At 42.8% G+C, this 17368-nt stretch overlaps 2 protein-coding genes across 2 annotated transcripts; one reads left to right on the forward strand and one right to left on the reverse strand.

Annotated features, from left to right (window-relative positions):
• Positions 1–770: 770 nt before the first annotated feature.
• On the reverse strand, positions 771–8488 carry LOC125295678 (citrate synthase, mitochondrial-like). Its single transcript, XM_048245034.1, has 11 exons — positions 8325–8488; positions 6353–6397; positions 5960–6067; positions 5322–5387; positions 4635–4766; positions 4350–4538; positions 3913–4112; positions 3406–3535; positions 3078–3179; positions 2649–2858; positions 771–1128 (listed from the first exon to the last, which is right to left on the reverse strand). The coding sequence occupies exons 1-11, from the start codon at positions 8373–8375 to the stop codon at positions 958–960; spliced, it is 1404 nt and encodes a 467-aa protein (XP_048100991.1). The 5' UTR covers positions 8376–8488; the 3' UTR covers positions 771–957.
• A 2027-nt stretch (positions 8489–10515) lies between these two features.
• Positions 10516–17358, forward strand: LOC125295680 (cytosolic sulfotransferase 2-like). Its single transcript, XM_048245038.1, has 8 exons — positions 10516–10834; positions 11129–11270; positions 11730–11858; positions 15444–15544; positions 15623–15749; positions 15918–16015; positions 16697–16871; positions 17009–17358. Exons 2-8 carry the CDS (start codon positions 11132–11134, stop codon positions 17119–17121), a joined length of 882 nt encoding a protein of 293 aa, XP_048100995.1. The 5' UTR covers positions 10516–10834; positions 11129–11131; the 3' UTR covers positions 17122–17358.
• The last annotated feature ends 10 nt before the right edge of the window (positions 17359–17368 follow it).

The raw sequence follows: 17368 nt of genomic DNA on the forward strand, positions 1-17368 counted from the left end.
GATGAATGCTGGACTTCGACAATGAACCTGAGTCTGTTGTTTTCCCTGTTTTAAGTCACGCAAAGCTGACCCTTAAAAACCTGATGACCCTAGATCATAATCCCATACATAAATAAAAATAATGATAAAAACTGCTTTTGTGTTTGAGACGTCACCTCACGAAGACGGACGTTGCTAGCAGGAGTCGGCGCGTTGGGAGGATGATGTAGTGGTCACTGACAAGCGAGTGGCAGACCGCACTGCAGCATAGGGTTGAAAAACTACCTCTGACTTCTGTGACAGAACCGAGATGTTGGGATGAGATGTGGGAGGAAGAAAAATGGGAATAACCGAGTGCATAAAACCGCGCCTTAAATATTTTCTAGGGGACGTATTAGCAATGCTGATCATTGATCTGATCACAATGCTGCATTGTACATACAGAGGCAACTCAAATGACTCAACTGTAACCAAATGACAAAATAATCCAGCAGACAAAAAGAATGTTATGCCAACTCACTAACCCAGCCAAATGACCATTTACCAAACTAGCGGTCATCTGTTCTGGCGCAATCCCTACAAGTCGCATCCACAAAAAAAAAGAAAAAAGGACAAGCACAACTGGAACTAAACTTACAGTGGTGACTTCAGCAGGGACAGACCAGTGGACTAAGTGATGAGGATTTGAAACAGCACATGATGCATGATGTGATGTCCATCCACTCCCTCCCACCCTCCCTCTCAGCTCCCTGCCTTCATGTTGATTATGTGCTCATAGGAAATGAATGGGGTGGTCGAGCAGCTCACTTTCACCATAGGGAAAACGGTGATGGCCCTTCTTCAAGTGAACAGTGTCTCTCAGAATCCCTTTCCAATATTGCCTGGTGTTTTTTTTTTTTATCTTTGTTTTGTATAATTTTCCTTCATTTTCCCAATATAATGGCCCAGCCCGGCCCGGCCAAGCCCATCCCTCGAGCTTTATCCAGACTTGGCTCCCACGAGCTTCATGAGTCCGTCGCTGCTCATGGATTTGGGGCGCTCCAGGGGGAAGCCCAGCGCTCGGCTCCAGATGAGCTGGGCCAGCACGCCCAGCGCCCGGGACACGCCGAACAGCACCGTGTAGTAGTTCATCTCCGTCATGCCGTAGTACTGCAGGAGACAGCAGAGCAGAGAGCAGAGAGGCATTAGACCAGGGGTATTCAATTAATCTTCAGCGAGGTCCAGTTACGGAAAATTTCCTCAAGCAAAGGTCCGGAGCATCATAATGTTTAACGTGCGTGTTTAGGCTATGTATATGTATGTATGTATAATATTAGGATGGATGGATGGAGCCTAGTTGTAGATAAATAGATTAAATTCAAGAAATAGAAGATTGTAGGCCTAAGCCTAATGTTTAATGTGAAATAAAATAAGTAGCCTAAAAGGCAAGAAATAAGGCAAGATAAGAGTAGCCTAATTGGGGAGAAAAACTGAGTAGGCCTAGCCTTGGCTATTTTTAAGATCTTATCGTGAACTAAAAATACAATTTGAGCTGAGACAATGATGGATATTCCACAGCTGGATCCTTGAACCCATTAATCAGCAAGTTTAATTTAAATTTTTTTAGTTTTTTTTATGTTGACCCGAAATCCTGGAAACCCAGTATCACATTGTTAAGCAGTGAATGCATGTAGGCTTAACTAGATTGTGGTGGATCAATCGTATTGCCTTCTTAAATCGTAAAAATATTCTGTGGTCTCATTTCACTGTTGAATGGGCCTAGCCTACCCTATGCTTGCTCAAAATATATGCTTTGTCTAGTAGAGGTGCTTCAAATTGGCGCTTAAAATCGCCCGTCTCAGAATATATAGAAGAGGTCCAGGGCAATTCCACGCAAAACTGTCACATCCATATTTAGTTGCCGTTACGGACGTGACAGTTTTGCGTGGTGTTGCCCCCGTATCGTTATATAAAGCTCTGTTCTCGCTGTCTAGCTTTCTTCTCTTTGAGCAATCGATGATTTGAAAATAACTTACTTATCGTTAACTTAGATATCCGTCTGATTGTTTCTCGTCCCGTCCCGTCTCCTCGCTCGTTTCAGGCTATCAGTCTCTTCTCCATAGTAGGCTACTTTACTCACTGACTCGACTTTATCAGAATTGTGTAATTCTGATAAAGCTAATTGAGTAGCAGCAAGCGAAATGATTGTTCCTGAAGCTCCTGAAGTAAATGCTGTTATCCTAACCAACGAAACATTTAGCGCAGCTTTGAAATCTTACGTGAAAATCTAAATTAGGCTATTATGGTCTGGGTCCAGATAGGATCACGTCACGGTCCGGACTCGGACCGCGGTCCGCCATTTGGTGATGGCTGCATTAGAGCAACCATTAGTGTAATCACGCTACGCTACGACGCTAGCATAGTGGCTAAGGAGCTGGGCTAGCATGCAGAAGCCAGAAAAGTTGTGGGTTGTCACCATTGTACCCTTGAGAAAAGCACTTAAACACCCATAGGGAGACCGGCCCTTATAATAATTGATATTTGTAAGTCACTTTAGATAAAAACGTCAAAGGTATATAGTAAGTATATAATCTGTATCTATAATCTTAAAAAGTTCACTCAATCGCACAGTTAGTGAGAGTGGCCACACACGAGGCCTTATCAACGACGTTCTCTTTTAGTGGACTGACCTGCAGCAGGACACCGCTGTGTGCGTCCACGTTGGGCCAGGGGTTCTTGGCCTTGCCCTGTTCCAGCAGCACGTTGGGAACAATCTTGTAGAGCTGTGCCACCAGCTTGAACATGGGGTCATTGGGCAGGTGCTTCAGGGCAAACTCACGCTGACACGTGTAGCGTGGGTCGGTCTTCCTCAAAACAGCGTGACCGTAACCTGGTACCACCTAAGTCAAAGTATGTCAAAGGGAGGTGAGACAATCAGAGAATAAGACAGTTCTGGTTTGAGAGAAAAAAGCTTAACATCACAATACTGAAGAGTACTCTAAATCTCAATGAGCAGGATTTCTGCACCACTTACAAGAAATCGTCCATTCTTGTATTATACACTCTTGAGCAAAATGCTGTACTGACATGATGGGTGAGGATTGAGTTTGCTGACTCACCCTGCCAGACTTGAGCGTGTTCCAGATGTAGTCCCTCATCTTCTCGTCCGACACCTCTCCACCCATCTCCTTCTGCAGCGCCGTCAGCCACACCAGCACCTCCTGCAGCAGAGGCAGCCGTGAGCTTCACACCACCATTTCCAGCTCATCGCACTCAAACACACACGCAAAAACGCGCACACACACATGCGCGCGCACCCACACTCCCCCCCCATACAGTTTCCCCTCTTCTCATGGCTCACTCATGCCATGCATAACTGCAACACTTGACATCTTTCAGTAAAACCAGTTCCAAAATCAGAAATGCTGTGGCCGCCCACAGACTAACCTGATTAGCCAGTCCATGTAGGGGCCCGGCAAGGCCATTCATGGCGGCGCTGAAGGACAGATAGGGGTCGGAGAGGGCACTGCCCACCAAATGGCTGGTATGGGCACTCACATTACCTCCCTCGTGGTCACTATATCAGAGAAACACACGAGAGGGAAAAAAAAAAAAAAAAAGAGTAAAAAGAGGTTTCCAAAACCACCTTGAACTCAAAGTGAACGCCTACCTACTAGCCTACCTCCTCTGTTAGCACTAATAACAACTGGAGCTGCTTAACCTATCCTGACTATCCCACTTATTCTTCCCTTTACTAAACTTCGCTTTAACGGTCATTCTATTCCATGCGAGTAGCACTTATTGCGGCACTAATACGCCGTAGCCACACTGTATTTTGATTATCACTCCCTTTTTGTAAGTCGCATGGGACAAAAGCACCAGCTAAATGACTAAGTGTAAATGTGAAAGCAGATTTGCCTCACAAGAGGTCAGAATGGTGGGCGCGTGACTGACCTGTGGATGGTGAGGTAGAGGCGCATGAGCTCTGTGAACTGGGCGTCGGTGTAGCCCAGCATGTTGGTGAAGTTGTGGGACCAGTCCAGGTTGGAGTCGATGGCGCCGATGCTGCTGCCCTCGCGGTACAGGTTGCGGTAGATCTTGGCCGCCACACAGGGGAGCTTGGCGATCAAGTCCATGGAGTCTTCATAGACAAACTGCAATGAGGAGATGGAACACATGGAGACATCTTGGATGACAACAGTTAAGAATGGAACCACAGAGGACATGATCAGAACAGCACTGCAAGGCTATTAGACTTGAGAAAACAGATAGGGACATAGATCCTAAGCCAATGAGCCCAATAACCAAGTGTGGTGCACGAAAGTCTAGACATGGGTAGGTTACGTGATGATGCGTGAGTCTCCGGAATCTGTTGACTGACTGTAACTGACCTCCCAGTACTTGGCCTTGTTGACTCCTTCCGCGTAGGCTCGGGCAAAGCTGCTCTCACTGTTGAGTGCTGTGATGGCGGCGCTGAACTGGGACATGGGGTGCAGGTTGGTGGGGAAGTTGTCCAGCATGGTGACCACGTGGGAGGGCAGAGCCGCGCGCTTCGCCCACTCCTTCGACAGCCAGCTGACCTGCGTCAATCAACACCGGGCACCAGAATGAGCTCGATTCACTGAAGGAGGGGCTGTAGTGGTGAGACAGTATGACTTGCTGAGGTTGGAGCTCACCTGCTCTTCGTTGGGCACCTGCCCAGTGACCAGCAGCCAGAAGAGGCCCTCGGGCAGAGGCTCCTGTCCGCCGGCAGCTTTGGGAAGCAGCTCCTGGCATTCCGGGATGCTGTAGCCACGGAAACGGATGCCCTGCAGGGTATGAGAGGAGAGTCAGGGGTGTGACTGCACTCAGGCAGCTCACCTACTTCTGAGTCATAAAACAAGCACAGGCAGTTTTTCAGCTTTTATAAGAACTGATGCTGTTAAAAGCTAAAACACTAGCCTGGCTAACACCAAACACCTTCTCAAGTCTTAATTGATTGATAGTGCAGAAAACAAATCTTTTTTGTAAACATGCAGTTGTTTACTCAAAGCCAAATAAAATGTACAGTATGTCCATATAGCTCAACACGGACGCCATCAGCACAGCCATTGGCTGTGTTCAACTGAACTCTTCTGCCTTATCATAAGAAGCCCACCCAATGCCAAATTAGCGGCTGTGATTGATTGGTCTCTGAGTAAATGGTGATTCAGAAATCAGCTTCCGTGAGAAGGTCTCCAGACGGATGTGCAGAGCATATTTGAACAGGTTTGTTTAGGTTCACTGCATATCAAATTCTTCAAGGTTGCATGATCAATACCACCAAGTGCACACGGTCCAAACACATAGTGTACACATGTGGGTGTTGCTTAAACGATGCTCACCTCATCTGGGTCCAACACAGATGTTTCATACACCAGCCCCTTCATACCTCTCATCCCGCCATACATCTGCCACATAGAAGATACATATGAAAGAAGATAAGTAAGAGTCAGGAAGCTGCATAGAATAAGACTCCTGTATGTTGTGTACCACAAATGGTCAGAGCGAGAACGAGCAGATAGAGTTGTTGCTACGGCTGCAGATGTAAATAAGATGGCAAGGACCTTTGATACATGGGGCAACTTTTTAAGCAATGTTACTGGGCAAAAACATGACTAGTTCCATTTATTCTGATCGGATGATCGTGGCGATTTGCCTACTGATGATTTAAAGTTCTCCATAAAATAAATTGTTGCCCAATATCAATGGGAACATGCCAGAACCACAATAAAAAGGAACACTGCCCAGACACATTACTCAAACAATGTCCCAGTGTTTCAACATTTTTAAATGTACTTTGCACTGAAACACTAGCAAAATAATTCACAGGTATGAAAGAGTAGTCTTCGTGCTCTCTGTGCACATGGTATTTTAATATTATACTCCTCATCACACAGGACATGAAACATACATAGTAGTTATTACCATACATATACAGACTCCAATGCAATGATTTGTTAATTAGAAGGCAATCTCTCACCATATCCACAGTGATCTGGCCAATGTTAGTTTTGCCATGTTGTTGCTTGAAGTTCTTGATTCGTGTTTGTTCTTTGGGAATGAGGTCTACAAGAACATCTTTAAGGTTCTGCAACACAAACAGAAGCAGAAAGAATTCTGTGAACATGTATCGGTCTCAGGTTGACTTCAGACTCCTGAGTAGTTTTCGTGAACAGTGCACCTCACAAGCTTCACATTCTTAACCAAACTCGCTCAAGCAAGCAAGCAGGGATTTCAAACTATGGTTAAACTTTAACATGTCATGGAGTTTCACAGTGAAATTCAACCATTTAATTCATTTCCACACTGGTGGCCCCAAGCGTATGCTTTGGGCAGGCCCTGGACATTTAACAGAGAATCCAGTGGTACTTACTGTTGATGCGCTGGCATGTCTGGCTGCAACAAGGACAGATGCATTCTAGAACCACACAGAACAGCACAGAAATTCACATTAACTTTCTGTCATTACAATAGCTGTTCCATAATTAGAAAAAAATAAATATAAGATCCTTTTGGACACATAAATGTAGGGTCTTCTGAGGCAAACAAAAAAACATCAATGTTCACACAAGTTCCAATTAAAGACCTCATTAATAATATTGGTTCCTTTTAAGATTATGATTCACCACACAACAACCATTTGCTGGACAATTCATCAAGTGATTTGGAAGTTATCCTGAGATAAATGTGCATTACAAGCCTAGTGGTTCCATAAGTCATAAAAGCTCTGCTAAGACTGAAACACTGAGAGTGAACTTTCAACATTAAATGCATGAGACATATTAAACAGAGGGTAGAGTCCTGCTAAGTTAGGCACCACTACTAAGTGCCACCATGATAGACGTCGGCTTACATGGTTCTGTCTGTCCCCACAGAGTCCACATGCCTTGTCACTCTTTATGAAACCCTACTCAACTAGGTCCAAATTGCTACATATGTAACTCCTCTCCTGTCATCTTCCAGTAGACTAGATCTAGGCCACATAAAGCCTATGGTCGGGTTTCAGATTCAGTCCTAATATACTAGAGAAATAACGGTGAAGCTGAGTGGGTTTGAAGGTAGGAGGCAAACATCTGTCAGGTCCTGAACAACACATCAACAAAGAAAAGACTGGGTAACATTTGTTAAAACCCCGGTGAGACTGGCACTACAAATGACCAAGTTATCAGATTCTAGGCCTTCTAACATGTCCTTGACAAATCTCTTACTCACTATTCTTTCACTGTAAGTAAATCTCCAAAACTCCAATAATCAAATAAGGAAAGAAAATATTTATTGCTGCAGCTGAATTTGGGCCAGCATGCCACATCTAGCCTATAACGCTGAGGAAGTCTACATTCATCATAGGCAATATGACACAGGCTTTTGAATATCTCATTCTACGTCTAGATTACTTTAGAATGTGCGATATACTTAAACTACTGCGTGACAGATGGCGACATCCATTTTTTTCTTCATTTTGGGACCATGGAACTTACACGCACCGAATAAGGCCATAAAAAGGGTCGCCAAAATTAATCACCGAAGGTCACTGCAACCACAGCTGTAGAAAATTCAACACTAGTTCTACCCCAAGTTTGCCTTTAGTAATTCAGCCCGTCTATTGACCGCTCAATTCACATTCCTTGCTAAAAAAACCTTGATGAAAAAAAAATGAATCTTGGAAGTCAAAGCTGGCTAGCTAGCACATAGTACTTTACTTGCACCAAGGCCAATGCTTACATAACACTAAGGATAAGTCAGTGAGCATATCAAGTTTGAGACAGGCTAGTAACGTTACTGCTAACGTAACCTACGTTAACCTACATTCAAGAAGTTAACGTTAGCCAACTCGTTCATAGCATGATCATCCACTGGTTTTCTACTGGCCACTTACGAATGCTAACGTTATGGATGAGTGGTCAAGGTTGGAAAAACTGCCTAAGCACATGACAGTTTACCTGAAGTAATTAAACTAACATTCTCCAGCAAGGACATTTCCAGGCAGGACAAGCAACTAACGTTAACAACTTGCGTGGTCTTCAGAAGTTCCTAGCTATCCTGATAGCAAGCTACTGACACTCCTTTTTGACTCAGTTCGAGAAAAATACTACGCTTAAAATGGACCCGTGATACCTGAAACAACAAGCTGCATATTCCAAACCATTATCTTTGCTCATATCATGACTTAACGCGTACAGTTCTCTAAGCAGTCTGCTAAATTACTTGTCAGATGAACTTTGCTAGGAGCTAACTGTTAACTTAAGCTAGAAAACGTAGATAGCCAGCTAAGTTTGCTAAGGTTAGCTAACGTTAGATAGCAGCTTTAACAGAATAAATTCAAGCCAGCAGTAATGTCATCTTACCGTTGAATTAAAGAGCCTAGGCGCTAGCCTGCTGATTGACAGAACGGACATGATGTGGACGTAGGAATAATTTAATTTACTGTATGATTCTAAAAGCCGATGCCTGATGCACCGCAAAAGTGAAGGTGCCCCTGTGTGGACCGAGAGACTGGTGAAGGTTGAAAAAACATTAGAGGGCCTCGGAAGGCCGGAGTGGGTGTGACGAGAACTCTCATGTCAATGACGCACAGCAATACTAGTGGTCAGAGAAGTTCATGTAATAAAGCGATTGGATAGATTTCTTAGTTGAAGACATTGATTGGTTAACATATCATTAATTTAACTAGATGCACCGAAAAGCGGTAGAATTTCTTACTTTAATCTCAGAAATTATTTCTGACTTTGTTTCTCGAAATTTTATAAACTTTTATCTCAAATATGTTTAGAAATTCTGGCTTTAATCTCATATTTATGACTTTATTTGTCACATATTTGTGACTTTAATCTAAAAAGAGATTTTTTCTCAGAATTGTCAAAAATATGTGGCCCTAATGCACTTCCGTAGTCTCCTACTTCATCCCCTTGCAACTTTTGTGTATGTAAATGAGTGTGTTTGCGTTTGTGTAGGCCTATATGTTCATGTGTGCGTTTGCTTTTGTGTATATGTGTGCTTTCTTTGTGTGTGTGTTCCCTTGTGAGTGTGTGTGTGTGCCTGCTTTACTACTGTGAGTTTTTATGTGTGTTTGTGTGTGCGCATGTTTGTGTGTGTGTGTGTGTGGGGGGGTAATGGTGTGTGTGTGTGTGTGTGTGTTCGCCTGTGAGTGTGTGTCTCGGGGTAATGGTGTGTGTGTGTGTTTTATGTGTGTGTGTGTGTACCTGCTTTACTACTGTGTGAGTTTTTATGTGTGTTTGTGTGTGCGCGTATTGTGTTTGTGTGTGGGTGTGTTTGTGCGTGCATGCGTGTAGTACGTGTTTGTGTTTATGTGTGTGTGCTTGTGTGTCTTACACACGTCTGGTGTAGAACTGTAGCAAAATGGTAGCAGGTACTGGCGGGAGGCCGACAACACAGAGCGATCAGTGTGAGCTGTGGGCTCCTGTTGTTCACATTGAGCACATTTGACATTAGAGACTGAGACCAGTCATCCGTGTGAAGCTAAAAGCACAGAGCAGGCTACCAATGCCGGTTATACATGTGGGCAAAGGTATCGCACAAAACACAGCTTGCACTTACACAGATATGTTCAATGCTCTTACAGGATGCTGCAACACAACCATTAAGTGTTGGAGGTACGTCTGAGCCTTGTATAAGTATAAGTAGGGATGAATAGTATAAATTGGAGAGGCAGCCGTGGCCTACTGGTTAGCGCTTCGGACTTGCAACCGGAGGGTTGCCGGTTCGAACCCCGACCAGTAGGAACGGCTGAAGTGCCCTTGAGCAAAGCACCTAACCCCTCACCTGAGCGCCGCTGTTGTAGCAGGCAGCTCACTGCGCCGGGATTAGTGTGTGCTTCACCTCACTGTGTGTTCACTGTGTGCTGAGTGTGTTTCACTAATTCACAGATTGGAATAAATGCAGAGACCAAATTTCCCTCACGGGATCAAAAGAGTATTTATACTTACTTATAAGTATATACTCTTTTATCCTGTGAGGGAAATTTGGTCTATGCATTTATCCCAATCCATGAATTAGCTGAAGTGATAACCTCCACAAGCCAGTGTGAAAGTTTACTTACAGTGCATGGCCCTCTTTTTGAGCCTCAAAGCAGACAAACAGTTCTCACCTGGCATAAAGTATGTAGCTCCAGCTGCTCCTGTGGGACGCTTGGGCTTGGGCCATGGGGTCAACACTTTAGGTTGGTCGAAAGGATTTAGATGCTATAGCACAAAATCCCACAGGGGGGCACACAGACTCCTGCTGGCATTCTTTGATGTCTGTCTATGCAGGAACTGGGTGGATGGCGTACTTCATTATTTACTGTCACTGTAAAGGCACTGTCGTGGGTAAAATTCTTGTGAAATGAAGGGGAAGGGCACGCACACACACACACACACACACACACACAGACACACACGTATGGGCGTGGTGGAGCAATGATACTATACCTATCAACCAGTCAAGTTGCAAATATGTGTTGCTTAACACACACTCCCAATCAGTAAAAGTTCAAAGGTTATGTCTATGACACTTCGTCCAGAGTTCAATACACTGTTCAATAAAGCAGGCCTAGAAAGATCACACACACACACACACACACACTACTTGTAATGTGAAACCTAATCTGTACTAAACATAGCTATATTGCACAGCACATATTTTACGAAACCTGCACAGGGAAGATCAATGCGTCAACTGTCCATTGAGGTATTTCTGGTTGACCCATGACAGCGCCGTGAGTGGAGAAAGAAGGGTGTGGATAAGGAATCAGTAGAGCATGCGCATGACTCAGACACACCATTGACAGAAAGTGGCAGAGCGAAGAGAAGAAGAGGACTTATTTGACAAGTTCTTTCTCAACACGTTTTCAACCACAGTGAGTTTTCAATCAGATCAAACTGTGAAGTAGAGGTAGTTGAGGCCAAGGGAAGAAATCCTAGGAAGCAGAGGGACTTTGTAGTTATTAGTGATATGAAATGGTTTATTGTGCTTTTGCAGAGGGTTCTTAACTGTTGCTGTCTCTGCATGAAAACCAAATAAGTCAGACCTCTCAGAAGGCTTACCAGTTCTTGTTTAACAATAACTTTTTTTATATTTGATGCATAGACCATGAGGAGTCCACTGTAGGTTGAAAACTTACCAACTATAATATGATTTAATCCTCATTTAGGTGATGGCAGATGTTGAACGCCCTGAACTCTTTGAGTTCCATGGAGTCTCTATGACACACTATTTCACGGACAACTGGGAAAATGTTCAAAATTTTAAGGCTCTACCTGATGATATACTCATAGCCACTTATCCAAAAGCAGGTGTGTTTGTTTGTGTTTCAGCTGTGTGTGTGTACTATCTGTTCACTTCATTACAAACTTGTTTTGTATAATGCGTTTAACTTAAAGGAACCTGATAACTTTTGGGGAAATTAGCTTATTTATATCTAGCCTAAAGTTAGATAAGAGGATACATACCCTTCTCTGTGCATGCAACATCCCAGTCTGACACCATTAGCATAGCTTAGCATAATTCACTGGAGGTGGGTTGTTAGCGTATAGTTCCCTTTTAGGCTAGCTAGAGGCTAACTGGTGTAACCTACTTCCAGTGGATTGTACTAAGACTAATGGTGTCAGACTGGGTTATTGCTTGCATAGAGAAAATAAGGGTATGTATCCTCTTATCTAACTCTGGATTAAGTGAAACTAATGTTGCAAAGGTATTTTTTACTGTTTCTTTAACTTTCCAACCTAACCGATTTTCTGTTCTTCTCCTCTTAGGCACCACTTGGATGTCTTACATCCTGGACTTGCTTTACTTTAAGCAGAAAGATAAGGAGAGAGAGAAGTCTCTGCCGTTATATGAACGAGTACCTTTCCTTGAGCTTGTCATTCCTAACTACTGCACAGGTCTGGCTGCATTTCACCCAGATCCCATGACATTGGGCTTTACCAACTGAGCTTTTACCACCTTTTCTTACACACACTGAGGGGACACAAATGCCAATTGGCAATTCTAATACTTCTTAGTAATAAACATTGATATGCGCAAAAAAAGAGAAGAAAAATAGGAAGTAATTTGTGTTGTTACATTACAAGTTGTTATAATTAGCAGGGATGACCTGTAAATGTTGTGCTCCTACTTTTGTGCTGGTATTTAATTGTCCTTCTACAGAATCTCCTTTTCTTTGTTTATTGTTTTATTTGCCCTTTCCTCTCCTGAGCCAGCTGGGCAGATTATGTACTCTTTTGCACAAAGTTCTACTTAAAGGAAAATTTCGGTATTTAGCACTTTGATCCTCTTTTCTGGTTTGTTTTGGATGAACTACACTGTAAAAAATAACACTACATCTTACTGCAGTAACACTTTACTTACTATAGGCTGACCTAGTGTTCTTACTAGAGTAACATTAGTAATGTGCCGAACTTGCAACAATGGGGTCTAAAACTTGAGATACACGAGTAAGCTTCACAACTCAGACCTGAGTAAACTGAACTCACGCGAGTGCACACAGCCAAGCACAGTTGCAGAGGGAGCATTCTGGATTCCACAGCCAACGGTCGGCAGTGTTACGGTGTGGCTGACTTTTGGGATGGGAGTGTAACAGCTTCACCAGTGACTTGCTCTGTCCGGTAAGTTTACAGTATGTATTAATGTGTCAAATGTTTACAGTATAGGTTGAACTAACAGCATTTGTGCAAAACTGTACATTCGGTTTCATTAACAACTGGGGTAATGTTAAGTTCAACTTGCTAAGTGGCCGATATATGCGCTAGCTGCTAACAGTTTGCAGCTAACTGATAGCAGCTATGCGAGTTAACACCAAAGATCTTTGTTAACACTGCCTCAGACCATGTTGAGCAGAAAACAAATATTCTAGGTATTCAAGCCCTTTGATATTTTTGTTATCGGGTTATGAGGAAGTGGTGGCTTCTGGGGTCTAAAACTAGGCTGTATAAATTTGCCAATAGCAGTTGTCTTCATGAGCTCTCTTAATGAAGTTTAGTTCTAACGTTAGCCATTTCTCATGAGAAACGCTTGCTAGCATGCTAAGTTGATTCAAAACGTGTAAAGATTAAACTGTGTATGGTTTACGTCGATATTCCTACTGTATTGATAAAACAATTAGGATAATTGGACTCATAACCTTACTGACTGAGAAAGCCATGGTCTTTTATCTAAAATCTTTCGTTGTGATTTAGCAAGAGGACTTAGGTTGCAGTGTGTGGAATTTGAACGAATGTGCCGTTATTGAGGTGCAAAATGGCATCATATAATTCCAACGTATGATTGATATTTTAAATTCTATTGTGATAAATGTACTAGGCCTGAAGCAATAGAGAAAATTAAGTTGCCAAATCATAATATTTTTAGCTTAACAGTATTAATTAGGTCTCTGGAGAAATAATTTAAATTAACATTTAATGTGATAAACTTAATCAGCTGTTTTAGTTAAACATGGCCAATAGATGCATATTGATAATAATTTGGCCCTCTTTTTCAGTTGGAAAACTGAAAATGCAGAGCAATGAACTGGACATGTAAGTTGTGCTTGTTTGGATGTGAAGTCAGAGGTCAGTTGCTCAAACACTACTGATTGAAACATGGAGGTTACACCAGAATACGACCCGAAAAACTGCAGAGGGTGGTGAAAACTGGCCAACGATCACCGGTTCCTCACTCCCCTCCATCAAGGCCATCCAGGGCAAGTGATGCTTGCGTAAGGCGCGCAGCATCATCAAAGACTGTTCTCACCTTAACCACAGACTGTTCACCCCACTCCCCTCTGGGAGGCGTTACAGGTCTCTCTGCACCCAAACCAGCAGGTTCAGAGGAAGCTCCTTCCCTGGCGGCTGTCACCCTACTGAACTCTAGCTGTGCATCCCGGTGACAACCAACCAACTAAGCCCCCCCCCCGATGCCTCCTTGCCTGTGCCTGTTGAGGTGTCCACCATGACCATGGAAACCTTGACGGGGACACCCAACACCAAGGACAATTGCACTACCCTATCCCACCCATAGTGTTCTATTTATTTACAAATGTACATACTGTAATTACACATATAGCCATTCCATTTTCTACTGCTCTTCATACTATTCATCCTGCACATACACGTATTCTTACTACTGTTATAATGTTACTGTTTCTGCACTACAGTACTGTTACCACACTGCACATAGCTGTATACTGTACATATATGTCTATATGGTTCATACCAAATATATCCATATTTATTCTGCTAATACACTGCACATATTTATACCTAATTTATATTACTCTAAACCACCTTCTGTAAACCAACTGTATACTACTGTTTACACCGCATATTTCCTATCCTGTCTATGCACCACCTGTCTTTGTATATCACATTGCATTGCTTTTTTTGCACTTCTAGTTAGATGCAAAACTCTGCAAAATGACAATAAAGTTATCTAATCTAATAGTGCCAACTATTTGTGTATATTCTGCAAGTAAACTTTACTATCCAACATAAAGTACCCTTTACAACTCAAAGTAAGGGTAACTCATTTAACAGTAGTAAATACAACTTTGTTTCAAGTAAGCTTTACTTGAGGGCATGAAGTAAACTTTACTAGTTGGAAGTAAGTAACCAGAACTTTAAAGTCTTAAGTAAGGATAACTTCTTCTAAGTAAGCATTACTTGTAGACATCAAGTAAACATAACTTGAAAGAGAAAAGTTTTGTTTACTTAACTTATTTAAGGCAACGAGTTTCCACCCTTTTTTCAAGTAACCATTACTTATTATTTTTTACAGTGTAGAGTGGTGGACACTGAAATTTTGACGATTGGTCCTAGTGGTGTTCGTTGATTATTAAAATCAAATATATCGGCGCAATGTATGATTTCCAGCCGTCTTATTTGCTATTGTGGAACATTTTTTTCAGACACCTCACAATCGCGTATAAACTTCCGCTCAATATTTGAGCCTGAAGCATAGACAGTAAAAGAAGGTCTCGCGGAAAGACGCGATGTAAACCGCCCCGTTTCCCTTTCCAGTGGCGCAGTAATATCAACGTGCAATGAGTCTTCCAACAGAAATCAATGGGATTTTGCAAAATGCCAAATAAAACACGACAGAAACTGTATTTCGCTATGCTACTTGTTTTGCCACTAACCACTAGGTGAGTTGCACAGTTTTGAAAACGAACATTAAAGGTTGTTTTAAGGACATGTTTGTGCATGCCTGTAGGCAGCCACTCTGAAGTAGTCAAAGGCGATTCAAAACGAGTCAGAAAAGTCGAGACTGGACCAATCGTCAAAATTTCGGTGTCCACCACTCCATTTCATTCCAAACAAACCAGAAAAGGGACTCAAAGTGCTAAATACCGGAATTTTCCTTTAAGGTGTCTTTGTACAAAAAGGGTGATTTACTCGCCAGTGTCAACAATGTTCATCTGTTTTCAATATGTTATTAATGAACAAGTGCCAAAGTTGAAATGAAACGAACAAATACTCATTCTTCACGCACAGGCGTAGAGGCACTTGACACTCTTCCCACCCGTCCACGACTTATCAAGACTCATCTGCCTATTCAGTTTGTGCCAAAGAGCTTCTGGGAACAGAACTGCAGGGTAATGTTCAGTATTCACTCGTTCTGTCTTCCCCTCAAAGAGTAAGACTGACAAAAGATACTATTGCTCTCTCTACAGATGGTGTACGTGGCCCGTAATGCTAAAGACAACGCTGTCTCTTACTACCATTTTGATCGCATGAACATGGCGCAGCCGGAACCTAAGGACTGGAACAGTTTTCTGCAAAGGTTTATGGATGGAAAAAGTAATGATAACTTTTAAATACATGAATGAATAAGGATAAGGAACGTTTGACTTGTACAATCCTACATGAAACTATCTCTGTTTCTCTCTTTCACACGAACACACACACACACACACACACACACACACACACACACATTATGCTGTGTACCCTTCTAATTCCAACCAGTGGTTTTTGGCTCCTGGTTTGACCATGTGACTGGCTGGTGGAAGAAGAAGCAGACCTGCTCAAATATTCTTTACATGTTCTATGAAGATATGGTGGAGGTAAGCAGAACAGAGTAGAGCAGAACAGTATCTGTGCTGCTGTAAAAGAGAAACAGCAGGTCACACACACTGTAGCGCTGTGTGTGTGTGTGTGTGTGTGTGTGTGTGTTTATGTGTGTGCTGAATGGCTGGCTGCACTGTCAGCAGGCTGTTGTGATGTGCCTAGTGCAGTCTACTAGCTAAGCAAGCCATTGCATGTAGAGATGCCTGCAATTTCCCCTCCTGTAGCTTCCACTCCTGGCCACCCCACCCGGGGTTCAGGAAGTGATGTGTAAGCCTTCTGTGGTCAGTACATAGCCGCTCCCTCACCAACAATGCCTCCATGTGGCAGCCCAGGGTAACTGCTGTTTTGCAGGTCCCTGTGGCTTGAACCAGTTGAAGGTCATCATGAGCCTCTCGTGCCACTGGAACTCGGGTAGAGTGAATATGGTGGGAGTAAAGGACTGTATGCCCACACTCTCATCTCTGTCCTTTCGCAAGCCCCTTGCTCCAAACTTAGTGTGTGTGCTGGGTGGTGTGGCTAATTAAGACTCGGACCTGAAGCATGTGTGTATGTGTAACTACATGAGTGTGTGTGTGGGGTCCTCATGTTGCATTACACCAGGGGCTGAAGCATGTCTGTATGTGTAATTGGATGAGTGTGTGTGTGTGTGTCTGTGTTTGTGTGTGTGTGTTCATTAGGACACAGGTCGTGAGATGGAGCGCCTCTGCTCCTTCCTGGGTTTGTCCACTACAGCAGAGGAGAGAGAGAGCATCAGGGGAGGAGTACAGTTTGACGCCATGAAGGCAAACCCCATGGCCAACTACTCCACTGATCTTGTGATGAATCAGAAGATCTTTCCATTCATGCGCAAAGGTAAGAATTGATCCTAAACGTCTGTGGGTGATGATGGAAATTTGTAAGACAGAGTTTTGTCAGAGCAGTTGTTTTGTACGTGTTGAGAGTTTGTGTTTTGAGAACATGCAGTGAAAATTCCCTCTGGTCATTTGCAGGGAAAGTTGGTGACTGGAAGAACCAATTCACTGTGGCTCAAAATGAGACATTTGACGAAAACTACGAGAACAAGATGAGGAACAACACATTGAAGTTCCGTACACATATCTAGCAAGACTCAAAGTTAACTGTGAAATGACATGAACAAATAAAAAAAAAAAAAAATTATGTCTTATGATTATAATGTATACAGTAAAGAAAATCAATTGTCTTTCCATCCTCCAATAGACAAATATGAGATATGTTTAATTGGGCTATATCAGTAAATAATCTATCTAGATCTTGGTGGAAATAGATTTTGAAGATAATGACACACACAAACTATTTCAAACAAGCATTTTCTCCTCACACACAAGTAA

The sequence above is a fragment of the Alosa alosa genome, chromosome 6 (assembly GCF_017589495.1).
Source record: "Alosa alosa isolate M-15738 ecotype Scorff River chromosome 6, AALO_Geno_1.1, whole genome shotgun sequence".
Taxonomy (NCBI): Eukaryota; Metazoa; Chordata; class Actinopteri; order Clupeiformes; family Clupeidae; genus Alosa; species Alosa alosa.

Excerpts from the sequence above, each read along its gene's own strand:
- LOC125295678 (XM_048245034.1), bottom strand. The coding sequence starts at position 8,375 with ATGTCCGTTCTGTCAATCAGCAGGCTAGCGCCTAGGCTCTTTAATTCA. Across the intron at positions 3,180-3,405 it reads TACATGGACTGGCTAATCAG|GAGGTGCTGGTGTGGCTGAC; the intron begins GTTAGTCTGTGG and ends CCTCTGCTGCAG. Across the intron at positions 2,859-3,077 it reads ACACGCTCAAGTCTGGCAGG|GTGGTACCAGGTTACGGTCA; the intron begins GTGAGTCAGCAA and ends ACTTTGACTTAG.
- LOC125295680 (XM_048245038.1), top strand. The coding sequence starts at position 11,132 with ATGGCAGATGTTGAACGCCCTGAACTCTTTGAGTTCCATGGAGTCTCT. Across the intron at positions 11,271-11,729 it reads AGCCACTTATCCAAAAGCAG|GCACCACTTGGATGTCTTAC; the intron begins GTGTGTTTGTTT and ends TTCTCCTCTTAG. Across the intron at positions 16,872-17,008 it reads CTTTCCATTCATGCGCAAAG|GGAAAGTTGGTGACTGGAAG; the intron begins GTAAGAATTGAT and ends GGTCATTTGCAG.